Source organism: Ambystoma mexicanum, chromosome 1p (genome assembly GCF_040938575.1).
Source record: "Ambystoma mexicanum isolate Mex_15411 chromosome 1p, UKY_AmexF1_1, whole genome shotgun sequence".
Taxonomy (NCBI): Eukaryota; Metazoa; Chordata; class Amphibia; order Caudata; family Ambystomatidae; genus Ambystoma; species Ambystoma mexicanum.
The window spans coordinates 1,034,763,086-1,034,781,058 of NC_090921.1; the positions used below are offsets into that span (position 1 = coordinate 1,034,763,086).

The 17,973-nt window shown below is 41.3% G+C and overlaps 1 protein-coding gene across 4 annotated transcripts in view; it reads right to left on the reverse strand.

The window, feature by feature from the left end:
• LOC138447719 (zinc finger protein 271-like) overlaps positions 1 to 17,973 on the reverse strand; it is a 308,054-nt gene that overhangs the window by 257,970 nt on the left and 32,111 nt on the right. For all 4 annotated transcript variants that reach the window (XM_069604034.1, XM_069604059.1, XM_069604020.1 and 1 more), the window contains one exon: positions 13,310 to 14,414. In XM_069604034.1, the coding sequence (XP_069460135.1) occupies positions 13,310 to 14,219 (910 nt within the window). In that variant the 5' untranslated portion in view covers positions 14,220 to 14,414. The remainder of the gene's footprint in view (positions 1 to 13,309; positions 14,415 to 17,973) is intronic.

A 17,973-nucleotide genomic window follows, 5' to 3' on the forward strand; every position in this document is an offset into this window, starting at 1 on the left:
GTATATGTGGGGACTGGGAATGGGATGCCCTTGGGAGAGACATTGTATCCCCCTTTCCTACTAATGACCAGCCCAACCCTTTCCCAGTCTTCATGGAGTATTATAAACCGACTCCCCTGACTTCCTCATATAACAACAACAAAAAGTACTATGACGAGGAAGAGGCAACCGGGAGTAAAGAGGACTAGTTGCTTTTACCATTACTGTACTGGAAGAGGAAGAGGCCTGCTGAGAGCAGTAGAGGTCCTGCATGCCCCCTTAATGATGGTCAGGCAAGGCGTATTGTAAATGCGCACCTGCAGCCCGTTAAGGGGCTGCAGGTGTATAAAAAGCCCCATCAAATGAGTGAGAGGAAGCAGTGACAGGAGCAGTGGCAGTAAAAGTACAGCAGCAGCAGAGAGGCCAAGAGACACAGCAGGAAGCTGCCCATGTGGAGCAGACATACGGTTCAGAGAAGAGCAGCCTGGGAGGTGGGGCTCTGTGGAACCGAAGGAGCCTTGAAAGGAGAGCCGTGCCGCAAGGATGCCCCTTTTTCTATTGCTGGAAGTACTCATTCTCCTGGGGCCAGAAGCCGACCCAGGAGTGCATAAGGGACAGGATGAGGAGCCCTGAGGCAACGATCAGAAGCCGAGAGATCTGCGCTGCATGAACTCGCATCAAAAGCAACCAGTTATAAGCAAACAGAAACCCAGTATGCAAGTGTTTGATCTTACGCGCAAGGCTATTGTGTATCGGAGTGGTTGCGTGAATGGTGATACACATTTTCTAAAAGGTCTACGATCCAAATCCTTGCAAACCAGCAAGCAATAAGACATGTTAATCCTTGAACGAGTTTTGTTGCGGACTGGTTGCATGCACATGAAAGCACATTTTCGAAAGTCTGAGTGCTGGGCATATTTAAAGGCAAACTACAAAGCATACGAAACAAAGTGAATTGAAAATAACAGCGTAATTTACATGAAAACCCTTCAACATTATTGAATGCCAAACAGAAAATAAAGCTTAACAAATATATCTTCACATTCTGAATACCTCACTAAAAGAAGATTACTTATGAAGATTTTAAAGAAATTAAGCTTTATTATTTAAATAAATACACCGTATGCCAAATCCAAAAGTGAATGAAACTTAAATTGCAAGCAATGTTGAATCTACAAATCAATAAAGTGATAAATCAAATAATAATATATTGAACTTTAAAGATTAACAGAACTTTAACAAAGCCACCAAATCCAATGTGTCTAATAATCCAAAGTGAATGGAACTTTGGAGGCGAACTTTAAAAAGTAAATTAATACGAACTGCCATTTTCAACGAAGACAATTTTTTGGTGCAAAGACTAGCCAAATGCAGAGGGTGCAAGTGTGGTGCAGAACGTTAAGAAAATTGGGAAAAAATCAAAAAATCAACACATAATTGAAAGTAAGTCTTGGGGAAGGGAACCCAGAGGTTTGAACTATTTATTGACTGGAGGACAGAGCTTCTGAATATTTTGTGTTTTGAACCGGGTTTTGGAACTTGGGAAAGGGAACCCAGAAGTTCTGGATAATCCTATATCATTTTGGAACTTAAGGCAATACTGAAACGTTTGTTAAAACAACTTTATACTTGGCGAAGGGAGCTGCAAGAAAACTGCAAGCTGGACAAAGCTCTGAACTTTATGCTGAACACTATTTTTGTTGATTGTGGACATCCCTACACATTGTAGGAGGTTAGCTATGAGGGCAAGTAAAGGTTTTGGACACAGACATATTCCTTAATGTGAATTTCCTTGGTTTTGGTAGGGCAATCCCACCATAGCATAGGGCAAGATAGGTTTTTCACTCCTGACATTCAAGTTAATAACAGTGATTACTTTAAACTTTGAGTCTGTGCCTTACTCCAAGATTCCTTCACAGTAGCAGCTGCCTTTCCCTGGCCACATGGGAGAAGACTTTAGGCTGGGGTTTGGTGAGGACTCCACAGGATTCATCACACTGTGGATGAATTAGGATTCAGATCAAGACGTGTCTTGATTGAGGTCCAAATCATATGTGGTTCCTGTTGATTGTTCCGCTATTTGAGGTAATTGATGTTGAGTAGTTCCTCGGTTTTACGACTATCGGACTGATCTACTCAAAACCTCTGATCATTTTGTAACTCTGAGATCACATATGCACCCTCCATTCAGCTCAAAGCTTAGTGTTGCTACTTGGTAACAAGGCCACAGCTTGGTCACTGTCCTGTAAAAGCCAGAATCCTTGATAGTGATTGGATTTTGATTTCTGTTGGGCTTTTAGACAACTGTTATTTACTGACTTGTTGCCTTTAACCACCTGCTTCCTTTTTGCTTGGACTCAGGAGCGAACCATTACTCATTTGTTGTTGTTTCTCTGTCATCTTTCAGGATATCTATGCCATATCAGGAATGCCTTCCCAAAACAAGCAGAATGGACTAAAGCCAGATGGCAGAGAAGGCCACAAATGTAAGAGCTCTAACCAATACCACCCTTGCCGATTAACATCTTTTTTAGAAGGGACTTTAGGATGTAATTAAATTGTTCAATGAGGCCATTCATCTGGGGATGATAGATAGTGGTATGGAGAGCTCAAATCAGCATACCCTTCTGTATGTTGTGTTCATGATTTTTCAAAATCAGCTAACACCTCCTTCAGGAATCCAACCAGATAAAGAAAACTGCATTGCAAATAGGGTTGCCCATGCTGTTGTGCAAATGGGTGGACGAAGGCAATCTAGTAGCTTACTCAAGGATGTTTAATGTCAAGGCATAAAATAACCGGTATCACATCGCAATTCACTGGACAAGAATGATCAATTGCTTTTCATTTTATAAATCATGTCGCACTAACTGCGATGTAATTTCAGAGAAGGTGAGCATGTTTATTATTCTTTGTACCAAGCTCCAGGACATTACAGGGCCTATACAAAGGAAAGCTGAGATCCAGGCTGACCCAAGAGTTCACTTTTAAAGAGCACTTTGGCTGATGGAAACTGGAGATAAGAGTGACTATGTGGGAGTGTGTCTGTCTTCCACTGTAAATATTAGGAGGGATGCAGGATGGCACTAAACAAGTTAACCCTTTCTCTCTGATCATCATTGCTTCCACCTCTGTACCCCAGCATTTTTCTATTTCATCATTTGTTTGCTTAATTTTAAACCCTTAAAAGGTGTACCCCTTTTTTATGTTCACTTTGCTCTCCTGTATCCACCGCCCCTATAACTTTCTCTCTTGCCCATCTCCCCTCATCACTTCTGAGAGGCTCTTCTTTCATCTATTCCTTTCTCACACATCTTGCTTCCTACATCAATTGTCTAATCCCCCTCTCTTGCCTGTCCACCTTTGCTAAGCTCTATATTCCACTCAGACTGCAATGGCCTTAAACATGATAGGCCTTCATGTGCGCATGCAAAAGGCTATTTTGTCATGCATTTGAAAGGATGTGAAAGGCGGAGTGTACACATGTGCATTTTTCGTGTGCATGCATGTGAAAGGCTACAGTTGTTTGTGCCTAAAAAGCTATGCTGCATATAAAAGGCTAGGTGTGCACATGTAAGGCGGAGGTCTGTGTGCATGTGAAAGTCTGCATTGCTCATGCGAAGCTGCAGTGCCATGGTATGTGTTGCTGTGTGCATTTTACATGTTACCATTTGGAGACCATCTTAATTCAATGACGGCACCAAAAGCTAACATTATAGTTAACCCATCTATTAACAGGTTCTATAGTCCCAGCCAAGCATGCGAAGCGTAGACTATTCTTTTTTTAATGAATACACATGCCATGTGATGGGAACTTGTAATGCATGCTGGCATTAAACTCATGACAAACATAACTTTCCTCTCCACTGAAAGTTTCCAGGTTTATAATTTAAGTTGCTGTGCAATACATGAAGCCTCCCATAATATGCATATGTATTGACATCGCTGGAATCGATACCATCATATGTAGCCTTGGATACTAAATGTGATGATGGTAAGTTACATTACAAAACGTTTTTATTAGTAAGCCAAGAGACACATTTCTGTTCAGATTAAGAGGCATTATCCTTTTTTGTGTAGCATACACATGTTAACTGAATGGCTCGGCTCGTGGGCACGTCTGTGAGATAAAATTATTTGCCAAAGATCAGACACGTTTGTTAATTGTGAAGCCGCAATTTGAGACCAGTCTGCAACATAAGGCCCATAACCAAATATCTTCCCAGCTTTAGTTGGTATAAGTAGTACTTTGGTTTTAAATAACACTCTGTATTGCAGAGATGTTTAGAAAACTTACAAAAAAATTGTCATCCATGCTGAAAAATATATAAATCCATGTTGCGAACAAACACTATGGTTGTAGCTTCAGTTACTAATTCTAGAATGGAAATCTACAAGAATGCAAAGTAATTTTAAGCTAGAAACATCCTAGGAGTTTGGTAAATGTACGTTTCAGACTTAGACACAAACATGAAATATATTGTATGATACGGTCACCTTCTTCTAGTCATTGTTTGACAGAATCAAGCTTGCTACTGGGAAAGTCAACACTTGTCAGAAACAATGTTTCATCAATGAACCACCACTAATAAGGAGCGTGCCATTTAAAGGCTCTGCCGATAGATATGTGTGTGTTTATTTTTACATTTGTATAGCACACTAAACCCAAGAGCTTCAAGGCACTGTTGCATGACCAGCTACTCAGAAATGTACAGACATTGGGATAAGCACAGTGTAGTAGTTGTTCAGTAAATGTTACTGTAGTTTCAAAGATCAGACCAGAACAGGTAAGGGCCTGTGTCAAGCATTCAGGCAAACAGTAGTGTTTTCAGAGTTCTTCGGAAAGTCCAATAGGAAAGATCATCACATAGGGTGGGAGGGAGGAGGTTCCAGTGTTTGGGAGCTGTGGCTGGGAAACTAGAGCCTCCAGCTTTGGTCCTCTTGAATTTAGGCAGAGTGATGTGGTTGGCGTAAGCAGCTCTGGGAATTGTTGACTATTGTTGACTATTTGCGAGGCACTAATGGGAAGCCCTGTTGAATTTGCAAAGGTAGCAGTGTCCAGTCACATGTCCAACAGAAGGCATCCTAATTATAGCACCAGTGGTGAAACAAGCCTGTGAGGTCCATAGGCACTGCTGCCGCACAGGTGAAACATGTCTTGCATTGGCCCCGATTGAAAGTAAGGATATACAAATTTGCTAATCATATACCTTGAATTGCTAATCAAAATATTTTTATTTAGCAGTCTCGACTAATCAGTTTTGCAAGACTAATTTATGCCTTGAATGTTTACTGATGGATAATGCACCACTAAATCCACAACAACCACGGTATATTTGCATAACCTCTTATCGCGGATAAATATATATATTTTAAACGGATACATTTTTTTTTAACATGCGTTTAAAAAAAAAGGTCAGAAAGGTTGTAGAAATAAGAATAAAAAAAAACACCATTATGATACAATGAATACAAGAAAAGAGCAAACGCATTAAACTTCAATCCTCAAACCTGGGGAAGCAGGACCGGCCAATCTTATTCAGTGACCAGCAGAAACTACCTGCAATCCTTCTATACACAAAGACAGTCTGCACACAGAAGGAAAGCCAGACTGCAAATGCTAGTATCTTGCAGCTCGGCTATTACCAGTCAACAACCAGATAGAAATCGGTGCCCACCATCCTACATGGGCAAGTGAGGACAGCTGGGGCCAGCCCTGAACTCACATGGTGCAGACAACTATTACGAGTGATAAGTCTGAAAAGGGCCCCATAACCTGAAATGCTGTTGTTGTACAAACCAAACCGTCACCGTTTTGGGCATTTCTGTGCACCAGGAAATCAACAGGGCTGACTAGACCCAGTGGAAGTGTATCACAGCGAGAGTCCCTCCCGGTAAATCAGCAAGCAACTCTGGGATGCATGGTCTGTGGGTCCAGGCATGTCCAAAACACCAGCTAGCTGTGTGCAGGAGCCAAGCTGAACGTGCAGTTATTCGTAAATGCAACATGCGTTCGTTTCTGATCTTGAATTGGCCCCAATGATAAATGTGTTCGGTTTTCCTTCTTGTATGTACAGTTAGATTACACAAATAGGGAAAATGTTTCACAAATTAGAGCCAATGCATTATTCATTTACCACGATGCCGATTATTTTCAATATATGTGCCCTAAAACAGCTGAAAAAAATATCCAACTTTAAGAAATTGTGCATACATGAAAATGCTTTGAAATGATTATCAAAGGATGAACAAATAATTATTAAAGAAGCAGACAAAGGCGAGAGTGTAGTTGTTCTTAACAGACAAGACTACATTCACACGGGGGGAAGTCCAGCTAGTGACACCGGGTTGCTACACTAAACTCACACGGAACCCGACAAAGGAAGTTGTGAAGGAGTTGACTAAATTAACTAAGATTTGGCACATGAGTTGGCTCCTTACAAATGAAGAGAAAATATTTCTTACTAGAATGCAACCAACTATGACAACGATGTTCTCCTTACCTAAAGTGCACAAGAAATGTGAGACTCCCAGAAGTGTGCCCCATAATTAGTGGCATTGGATAGGCCACAGAGGGGCTTTCTGAATACATTGAGAACGCTATTAAACAACAGGTTTATGCTTTATCCTCTTACATCAGGGATTCAACTCAGATACTACAAATTCTCGAGGGAATCGAGTGGCGATCAGGATACATGCTAGCAATGTTAGACATTAGAAAATCGCTTTACACGTCATTTGAACACTCTTTAGCAATTGAATCAATAGAATTTACATTTAAGGATTTCTCGGCCGCTCAGAGATCATATAGTAATGATTAAAGAATTTCTTAGATTTACTCAGGAAAAGAACAACTTTCTATTCAATAATGACTATTATCTCCAGAAGAAAGGAGTAGCAATGGGTTGGGAGTTAAATATGCCCCCTCGCTAGCTAACTTATTCATGGGGTGCTTTAAGAACATGCATGTGCAGAATGACAATACCCACAGGCATAACATCCACCTGTTGAAGCCTTTTATAGATGAAGTCGTCTTGATTTGGGAGGGCACTAAGAAGAATTTTCAAGGGTTTATAGACTACTCAAACAACAGATTTGGGATTGAGTTCACAGGTAGCATTGACGATACAACTATGGACTTTTTGGATCTCAGAATATATGTAGCTAATGGGAAATTGCAGACGAGAACCGTTAGAAAACCAACAGTGGTGAATTCTATGTTGCATGCTGCAAGTTGCCATAAGAGATTCACTATTGACCACATCCCTGTGGGAGAATTCTACAGGGCACGTAGAAACTACAGCAATTACTCTGTATATGAGGAGGAATGTAAGCTACTCACCGACAAGTTTTGTGAGCAAGGGTACTCAAGGAGATGTGTCCAAAAGACACATGATCAAATCCAACATGTTGAGAGAAAGGTTATGATAAATCGCACACAGGCAACAAAGAAACAGCCAAAATCCAATGTTCATTTTATAACCAAGTATTCAAGGGAAAGCAACTTGCTCTATAAAAATGGTTCAGAAACATTGGCACATTTGAATGTTGGATACATATCTTAAGCAATATATTGATGAGAAACCATTGTTTATATATACTAGACCTCCGATGATTAAGAGGAAGGTGAGCCCATAATTTTTAAAAACCAAGTTTTTACCAACTGTTAGCCAATGGTTGACATCTACACACAGGGGTTTTATTAAGTGTGGAAGCTGTAGCATGTGCAGGTATGCAGACCTGGATACTGAGAATTTCATTAGGCAAAGGAGGAATAGAAATTAAGTTTAAGAATTGTATTAACTGCCAGTCAAAATATATAGTAAATGCCATCATGTGTATCGATCAGAAAATATATGTGGGCAGTACTATTAGAAAGTTGAGTGTAAGCATACGCAAACATCTTTCTAGCTTGGAACAGTCAGGACCAGAGGTTACCATTGGCCACTCACTAGCAAGAAATACACCAGATGGGGAACAAAGCCGACATACATTTTATTGGATTACAGAAAGCAAGGGGTGGTAAAAGGGTTGGAGATCAGAAACTTACCCTCAGATAACTGGAATCAAGACGAATCTGTAATCTACAATCTACCACATGTGTCTCAATAAAGAACATGAGCTTAATGTGTTTCGCTAGATCTTTGTTCAATATACGTATTTAAGACACAATATGTATTCGGCAATGACTGTTACACAGGCAATTGTAATCGGCAATAAGCTGTGAACTACAATGAACCATCATGGTTTTCAAAGAACATGAGGTCAGTATGTTTTTGTAGATGCTCCTTTGTAGTCTGTATTTGTTAACTGAATCAAAGTATTTGCATATTGTGATAGTAGACATGATACACAGGTGACTCAATATTTTAAGTTCAAGCTGTGATACCAATATATATGCATGTATTAATTGCACTATGTATTTGGTCTTGATGTTAATGGGCATGATACATAAGTGTGTCAATATTCCAGTTGCACCCCTGACATGGGTGAGCTACCCGACTCATTTTAATAATGTGTAAAACCAAGACTGTAATGTACATCAAGTGTGCATATGATGACCCTTGTTTTTATATAATATACATTCTACTCAAATGATAACTTTTTATTTGTTTGGGACTGGAGCCAGTAGATACCAGGTTAAGTAGGGGAAGGTGTAGCCAGGAAATATATGTTAATTGGTTCAAATATTATATACAAACTGATCAATTTATCTTTATCGGGACATTGGTGGCGTCATGGATTAAAGATATGTCATCCAGTTACTTTATGGTCGTGCCAGGATTGATTTGCACATACACTCTAAGAGTACAGCCACAATCCCGGACTGCAAAGAGTAACCACCAATGTGGAGACTTAATTACCAGCTTCGTGATACTTTCAAGGGTTTTATTTGTGCAAGACAATTACGGGGAATAGACTACAATCCAAATTCTGTTCATATACACTAGCGAGTTGGTAATATCCAATTTAATTAATTGAATAGAGGATCCACCGCTCTTTGAGTAAATTCAGGGGTAGAATGTACCAATATTAACAGTGCACAGAGACAGACTATTTAATACGCAACAGGGACACTTTTTCAAACAATGGTAGTACTTGTGCCAGACTTATTCTGCAGTATTTTTGGATACATCTGACAATGGTGGATCATCGTACAATAGTCGTTATTTTATAAACTGTATATAATATCGTATGCCCACAATAAAATGCGGCAGGCATTTGTTGATTTTTCTTTTTTCGTGTTGCGGCTATGACATCACGCGTCACATACGCATGCCGTCAGTCGTGGCATAAATAGATCATCCAAAATGGCACCAGTAGGATGCACCCTAACAGGGCATCCTCAATTTTCTCAGAGGAAAAGACTTAAAAATGGTAAGGGACACCTTTATGGCTACTACAAGCTTGGGTGGTAATTCTAAACATTTGGCAAGGATATGATTTCTCATTGAATGACTCATTAGTTGGAGATGATAACCACAAAGATACAAAGATTGTGCATACATAATGGATTACCTACATTAACAAGAGCTTACCCATCCAAAAGGTTTTTTGCAGATGGATCTTTGAATTTTGATTGAGAACACAACGCCTTCATGATATTTAAGAAGTGGAATCCACATAATCTTTATATTCTGTGAACATAAGGTGTAAGTGATACTGGTGAGTTATGTATTTCAATTTGACTGGTTGATCTAATCTTCAAATGAGCCAATTATAGCTCATTCATCCATACAGACAGTAGCACTTCCATGTATGAGGACTTTTATTTGGAAAAATGTACTATTGGAAGACAAATACCACTAGTCCCTTTCGGCGAGTTTAAACTAAATCACGCACCAGCGGGTAGCATGTTGCATGGACAGATACACACCACCAGCACACTGGGTGGAATGCGGCACACTTTTTTGTCTGCTTTAGGTCATCACACACTGGATTTAACCGCTTATTTTGGAATAATTAGGAGTGGGGGCATGTGGCTGTACTCAATGAGAGATTGGACTTGTTTATATCAAAGTACTTATGTTCCAGACTGTGGGACACACATTTTATTAAAATGCCACTATATAGGGTATAACATGATCTCAAAACCGCATGACCACTAATCTTGAGAATGTATATGTCAAATAGATACATGCATTTAAACAAATGTGCTAAATGTTAATTTTAGTTTTTTGTTTTCTTGTTTGTATTTCTGTCTGGATTCTTTATTATTTGATTTACATTGAGAAATACCAATAATGTACCTTGTGTACATTTCATGATGGATTTGCATCCTTGTGTTTGGATATATTCTGTAAAATGTATTTTGTTTAGGGATGTTATGTGTGATAATTACAGTAATTTCGAGGCCATTGTTTGCCTTGATAAAGACAGAATGAGTCGAAACACGTGTCGATGGGGCACATTAGAAAATGGAATACAAGACGCGCAAGAAAACATTTTTTCTTGATTTGTGTTCTTTATGGTTTAAGGACTTATATGATTTATTTGCTGGATTAAAATTTAATTTGAATAAGCGCAATTTATCTGGTCTAAAACATTTTTAACTGTTACTTTGAAATGATGCTTGTTAGTGCCATCAGATTCTTGTTATACCTTTCCACACTGATAAAGTGGTACTCAAAAGAGAAATCTCTGGGCCCTGGACCCCTCTGCCTGATATTGCAATATATTTGGAGCATTGCTATGATATATTTTTTGCAATGGCCAATAGCTGAGAGCTTAGGGCTGTGGCCAGTGATCCAACTGTAGATGCCAAATACATTTTTAAGAGCAGGTCCAAGGTTAGATTTTGTTCCTGGTAGGTGGTGAATGGAAAAAGGGTGCGTAAAGAGGAACTAGCTTTTCCAGTTGAATTAGGCAATATGGTATCTCCTGTGGTGGTAAGAGGGTTTGAGTCTTGACTGTGCCTGCAATTCTGGTATAAGGATTTGCTTATGAATCTCGCCAGGGTCACTGTTGCAAAGGCAGAGTGGGACCTACCTTGCAGAGGAGGTAGTGAGGCAAATTGGGTTTGCATATTGGGGATGCTACCACAGGGAAGGTTGGGGCCATATTATACTGTACTTATAAGAAGGGGTCACTGCCGAGGGTTTGATGGATTCACAAATGGTGGGCTCAAGGCAAAAGGTACCTTGACATCACTATTGATGGGAGATTCAGGGATGGCTTCAGGACAGGCTGATAGGGAAGTGTTGCAGAGGAGGTTATAGGGCAAGTGTGAGGTCATTAACTTGGGCAGCTGTTAGGTAAATATGTGATCATTCTGTAGCAGTGGGAGGAGTGACTTGGCCTTCAGCCGGAGTGCAAATTCCTTTAATCAGCTAAAACATTTGTCGAATGCATTCAGGTTATTGTTGGGTTAATGAAGCATAATCTGATTATTCTTGTAGATGAGTATGGTAATATATGTGGGTTACATGGTGGTTGATGTGATAGCCAGTTTGCAGCCATTTGGGATGAAGGTGGCAAATTAAGTGTGGCTGAGTTTTGGCGCAAATAGAAGTGCCCGATCTGTAGAACAAGAGAGTTGTATTCATTTTGGCAGTTTTGGAAGAAGGCCAAGTACTTGATATGAGAGTCTTGTGTTGTGATAGAGAAGGATCAGACTGATTTCCTTCTACTTCTTTTTGAAGTGGCTGATCATGGTCCAGATCATCGATAACAGTAGGGCCAGCTTTAATGGGGCACATGGTTTGTGTACAGGAGCATATGTGCGGAGGGGGGGTGGTTTAGGGGGAAGAAAAAGATGGCGGTGCCGGTGGGAAGAGTAGTAATATGTCCAATCTGGTCTAGTGTGTATGGGATAGTTTACATATTGTGTTTTTGTTATTCAAATCGATTATAGCATGGCTTCATTTACCCAATCCCTTACAAGTAATCATGAAGAGGCATGCAGAATACAGATTTTAATTCTGTTAAGGAGAAACTCAGAAAAGTCAAAAAAATAAGGGCGCATGCAATCCTGAATAAGTACCTACATTGTTAATAAAAGCACTAGCAGCTTAGATGGCTACATATAGGCAGAGTTGCTGGTAATTTTAAACAAATGCAGATCAGACGTGCTAAAGGGGCTATTTTCTGAATAAGATCCATTTGTGGCAATATCAGCATCACAATGTAGAAAAGGCTGAGCGATTTAGATCCCCTGCAGTCATCCCATGGGAATTAAAAACAAAAGGCTTCCAGATACAAACATCCAAAGAGATGGCTCTCAAAAAAATAACAAAAAGAGGAAAGCACCAGGCAAAAGGCACAGACCTTTTTAAAAGTAACCATTAAATCTGCTTTTTTCACTCTCCCCCTACTCTCCCTGCTGCAATAAAGCATCCGCTGCTTTGCTTTATGTGCTTCACCTCCAGTCCAAAAAGCAAGTTATCCTTGTGGAAAGACACTAGCTCAAACCCTTGAGACGCTAATCTGCAAAATATTGAGGTGCAGATTTTGATAGTACTTCCTTTGAGCAACAGCCAGGGGTATGCTAACTACCAGTTTGAGTTGAAAAAGGGTTACAGCAGATTCATATTTCCGACAGACTGAAGACGTAGCACAGTGGCACTTTACATCAATGTGGATCCCTGGCAAGAAGATACATTTAATTATCAATCAGCTCATTACTTCATGAATGCACTACAGTGGATGTGGTCGACTAACACAAAATGACAGAGACTGGAGGAACCATAACCAATGGGATGTTTTGCTGTTATGAGCAAACACCTAGACACCAGCCATTCAAAGCAAGTCATAAGGATCTTTGGACCCAAAGGTCTACTCATCAATCCCCCAACCTACAAGCATTGCTCGTAGAGCCAAAGCTATTCTTATCAGCAGCTGATGTATGACCAAGACATTAGGATTAGTTGAGCTCCTCTGCAAACTATTCTAACTCCTCTCACAAAGTGATCTGCAACGGGAATGTACTGCTCCACAAAATCTCCAAATAAAATAATAAAATGTTTACCCTCAACTGATATATAGCCTTGCTTTGTTCTCATATCATCCTTACCAAAACCACTGAAAGAAATTGAGTTTATTCCCCTACCACCTGAGTGAGACTGTTGGCTTTGGAAGAGGATGGCCCTTTAAGTAAAAAGAGTTCAAATGATCAATGGATGGGGTAATCACCATGTGGTGTGTGCAGAAGGGACTGACAGGGTACAAACATTACATTCCCACTTCTAGATCTTGCAGTTATATATATTATGTGCCTTGCATTGAACTTTCTCATCAACCTCTGGGTCAGCAAGGACAGTCACACCATCTGCATTCAGAGATAACATTATAAATAGTGCTGTGCTTTATGGATTTTGTACACAGATATTACCTGCTCCTTCGATGTTCGTTTTCTCCACCTTCTCTTCTGTTGGCTTATGCGGGCAGAAAATGGCAGTGTGGTTCCATTGCCCACACTCAAAACATTGAGGCTTAATGTGGCCCTCATGCGATCGTTGGCCTCTCTCCTCGCCAAACACCAGGGATTGTAAAGGTGCTTTAGGTATTGTTCTTCCTTCCCCAGTGGGTGGGGTTGATGGACCAGGTTTCTGGTTGAGAAGGGGGGATGGATTTCCCACTTGAATTCTTTGATAGGCTGTGGCCATGTCGACAGCTTCATGTATGGAAACAGCAGGATGTTCTCTTATACATACCTGCATCCAGGGTGGTAAAGCTTCAATGAATTGTTCAAGATATATCAAGTCCATGATACCTTGCTTGGACTGTTCATTAGGCTGCAACCAACGATCACAGGCATCCTTGATTCTAGAATACAGGGCCTGAGGGGTATCACCTGGTTGCAGCTTCTCTGCCCTGGCCTTTAGCCGATAGAATTCAGGATTAAGGCCAAGTCTTTCCAAAATGGACTTTTTAAACTTTAGGTAAGGAGTATCCCCAGTCAGATTAGCTGACTGACAAGCTATTTGGAGTTTGCCAGACAATAATGGAGCAATGTAAATACCCCATTGCTCCTGCGGCCAGCCAGCTTGAGTTGCCACACTCTCGAAGTTCGTAAAAAAAATTGCGGGATCCTCCCCCTCTTGAAACTTGGCCAAATGATGGGCAGGGGCTGGAGGATTAATTCGGGCCTCAGAAAAAGCCATGGCCACCTTTTCCAATGCCTCTGCTTGCTGGGTTTGAGCCGCTTCATACGCTTTAATCATTAGCTCCCGATCAGCCCGGGCTTGTTCTTGGAGAAGTCGCTGTCCCTCAACGAGGCTTTGCAGCAGCTGCTCCATCATGGATGGTGAGGTCTTTACGATATGACCTCCGGCTCTGCTTCTGATCTGTAACAACGGGTGTAAGAAGTAGTATATGGAGATTCAAACAGATTTACGGAGTTGGCGCTGTAGGGTTCTCTTCTGGGCTCCATCAGGTCCCTCTCCTGTGGTTTGTAAGGTATTCTGGGTAGCAGCGGTTCCTGTTCTTTCAGACTCCTGTGCAGATAAAGGAGAGTTATAATCACCATCCCCACTTTCAGCAGTACATATATCCCCTTTTATTCCCTCCCTCCCTCACTCACTCACTCTCCTATGCTTCATGGTTGGTTGATGTAGGCTAATTGTATTAGTCTCCTACCGGCAATTACCTTAACCCCTCCCTCCCCCCTCTCCTATGCAACTTAAATTGTTAGTGGAGCCATGCAAAAGACGTCAAGCCACTTCTACTCCAATCCTTCAGAGATCTGGGGCGAATATAAAAGGAGTATGGCCCTGTGTCCCAGGCAGTACAGCAGGAAAGGGCTCTCCTTTCTGATTCAACTCACCCCCACTGATGAAAGGACAGCGACATCCTCCCAGAAACTAAATTGTCCACTCTACCAGACTGTGCAGTAATCAGGTGCCATGGATAGCTTTCAGCTCCACCAAGCCCTGGTTTGGGCACACCCAGTATTGGAGCCCGCAGCCCAGTGTTACCTCTCCCCTGTGCTGAGCACATCCGAGCTGTCATGGTACAAGATGCCTATGTAAGGGCGGAACAGCAATTATTCAGTGTTTTTCCCCCTTGAGCCTTTTGATAAGTGATTTCTTTGAGTGCCTTCCCCCTTGAGTTGTATGTTAATAGTGGTTTTTCATAGCCTAAACAGCTAGTGATTAGGTGGTGGGGGGAGTTAGGGGTTAGAGGCCAGAGGTTAGGGTAAAATAAAAAAGTAAAGTGTGAAATCCAGGAAGTATATAATCTCAATGAAAAGCCCTTAGAGGGGCTGGAGAAGAAGGATTGAAAAAGGGGGTTGGGGGCTGAAGGAGAATAATACTCCAAGAACACAAATCTTTACAAGGCCACATATTCCCTTTGTCCCAGGTGGGACAATAGAAGAGCTCCCCCTTCTGCTTGGAATGCCAATATTCCACCTCCCTCCCACAAAGAAGAGCCAAGCTAACTCAACATCAAACCCTATTCGGGCCAGCCTCAAGGACTCCCCCACACACTATGTGGGAACTGGGAGGCAAGGACCTTTCCCCAAGCAGAGCAAGACTAAGACAGCCCTTGACTGGGTGTGCACAGGACCGCAGCTCGTGGTCCCTTTGCAATACAAACTGACCTTTATCGTGGCACTAAATAATTTTTAAAAAAACAGTAAGCATTCCTGATTTTTATCAGTTAGAAACAATTCATCTTTCAGTTTCTCAACTTCATCACTTCCACATTGCTTTCTAAATGGGCTGGAGATTTAGGGCAAAAGCACAGATAATTATTACTCCAAGTGTCTGCGGTGTTTGTGTAGTATGACTAGAAGAGTACAATGTTAATATTGTCATCACACAATAACAGGCAAAGAAATGAACAGAGAAAGAAAGGTACATTTTACTGATCTTAACAATGCCTTCCAGGTAGTTCTATCCATCTTTAAACTGTATTAGGCTACCTTTAAACCTGCCAAGACTGTTATAAATAGTGGCATATGACTTGAAACAATATTGCAATGATATAGCACTCAATGTAGAACTGATTTATACAGACAATCATGCCAAATAGAAAGTTAGAAAAGGTTCTTAAAACACAGTCTTCACAGTGTTTCCACAAGAATATGGCTAGATTTTAGCAGCGCAGACAGAAACCAAAACGGTCATAAACTTAAACACTCCACATATACCTGGTGCGTGTGGGGCCAATAAAAACACATGACAAAAGAAGTGCAGTTTCAAAGTTGGTTTATTAAAAATCAGGAGGTGGTTGGGATAAAGGTGTATGAGGGACTAGGTGTTTACCTCCAACTAAACTCTTTTGGAATGATCGAAGCACAAATGTATCAGGCTGGGCCAAATAAACTGGTATCAGGATTCCCTCTACTACTAGAGATACTAGTTTCCCTCAGGATCACTATGCTTAATATAGTCTCAGAGATAAAGCACTCACCTGCTTCTGTATTCTCCAGCAGGAAATCAAAGATATAGTGACTAGGCCTTTGCTCGATTCAAAGTAAAAGAGAAATAGCACCTACATGCTTCTTCACAACAATTAACTTTAACATAGATGTAGAACCCAGCTTACTGTTTGTAATCTATCCAGGAGGATTAGAGTGCCGCAGTTAACTTGCAAGGGATCTCTTGCCCATTGTTCTTCTAGCAGATATGGTGCCCTTCTCACTTGTAAGCAATCCAAATCTCTTAAGAATTCCCAGGCCTTCCAGCTCCTCTGACTTTTCAGCTTCCTGAGCACAGCAGCTAGCCCAGTCTGCCAGTATTCCTTAGTCTGCTTCTGTGGTCTGGATAAAGACATTTCTTCCGACATCCTTGAGTCTGGATCCCTCCCTCCACTTTCTTGTGACCCACTGGTTCCTGAAGGACAGACGGCCATTCCGTGGCTTGCTTGGGCCTTTTATAGGCATGTCCTTGCCATTCTTTATCTAACTTTTTGTCCAATTGGTGTCAGGCTCAATTTGCACCGACCCTTTGGAATGAGCGCTTGAATGCTTGATCTGTCAAAGTTGCAGCAGGTCAGTGGTTTTCCGTAGGGTTATGAGACCCTTCACAATCAGTTGTGCCTCATCTGCATAGTTAGGCAGTCAGTCCGTGGGATCCAATGATTTTCATCAGGGGGGACATGTAGTTGTTGAAGAGTGTGTGGGGGAGGCTGGATCCCTGTGGCACTTTGCAGGAGATGTTTTTGGTATTTGATGTGAAAGGAAAAAAGTAGGTTCTTTCAGTTTGATTTGTGAAGAATGAGGTTAAGCCACCTTAGGGTGGATTCCTGTATGCCACATTCCAACAGTCCTTTTATTAGGGTTGCGTGGCTAATTGTGCTGAATGCCGCAGATATGTCCAGTAGTAGGAGGGCATATTGGGTGGGGCTGTCTGCGGATTCTGTTCCTCTCATCGGTTTGAAACCAACTTGCGTGTGGTTGAGTATTCTGTTTGTTTCAACTTCTTTAAGTAGGATTTTGTGTACATGGTACACCTGTTTTTTGCTGGGTAGGGCAAGTTGGATAAATGCCTGTAGTTGCTTGGATCTTCTGCACTTTCCGATTACTTTTTTTTTTTTTTAACAATGGCTTGAAGCAGGCCGATTTGAGGGAAGTTGGTACAATTCCTGTTTTAAGCGACAGACTCCTTAGGAGCCGGAAGTGTGTCGCTGGGGTTTAGTGGTTGAAGCTGTCCAGGGGGGAGGGGGCAAAGGGTCTCTGGAGATCCTGCGAGGTTGGGGTCCTTGATAATGGAGAAGATTTCTTCAGTAATTGGTTCGAGGCAAGAGAGTCTTGCTGAAGTCAGTGTTTTGCCACTTGTCTGTGCTTCAGCGGTTATGGTTCTATTAGAGCGGTTTGTGTTGATGGTCTGTTGGATTGTTTCTCTTCTTTATCATGAGTAGTTGGTGATGCTGCCACATAGTGCTCGTGTCAGGAGAACGACTTTGTTGCAGGATGAAGGTTTTCTTTTTACATCAGTTTGATCATTCTGAAGAATTATTTTTGTGGGTTGGTTGCCAACTCAATTCTTGTAGTGTAGTATTTTTTTGTTGTTGCTTTGAGTACTGTTGATTTGTATGGTCCGAGTTGTC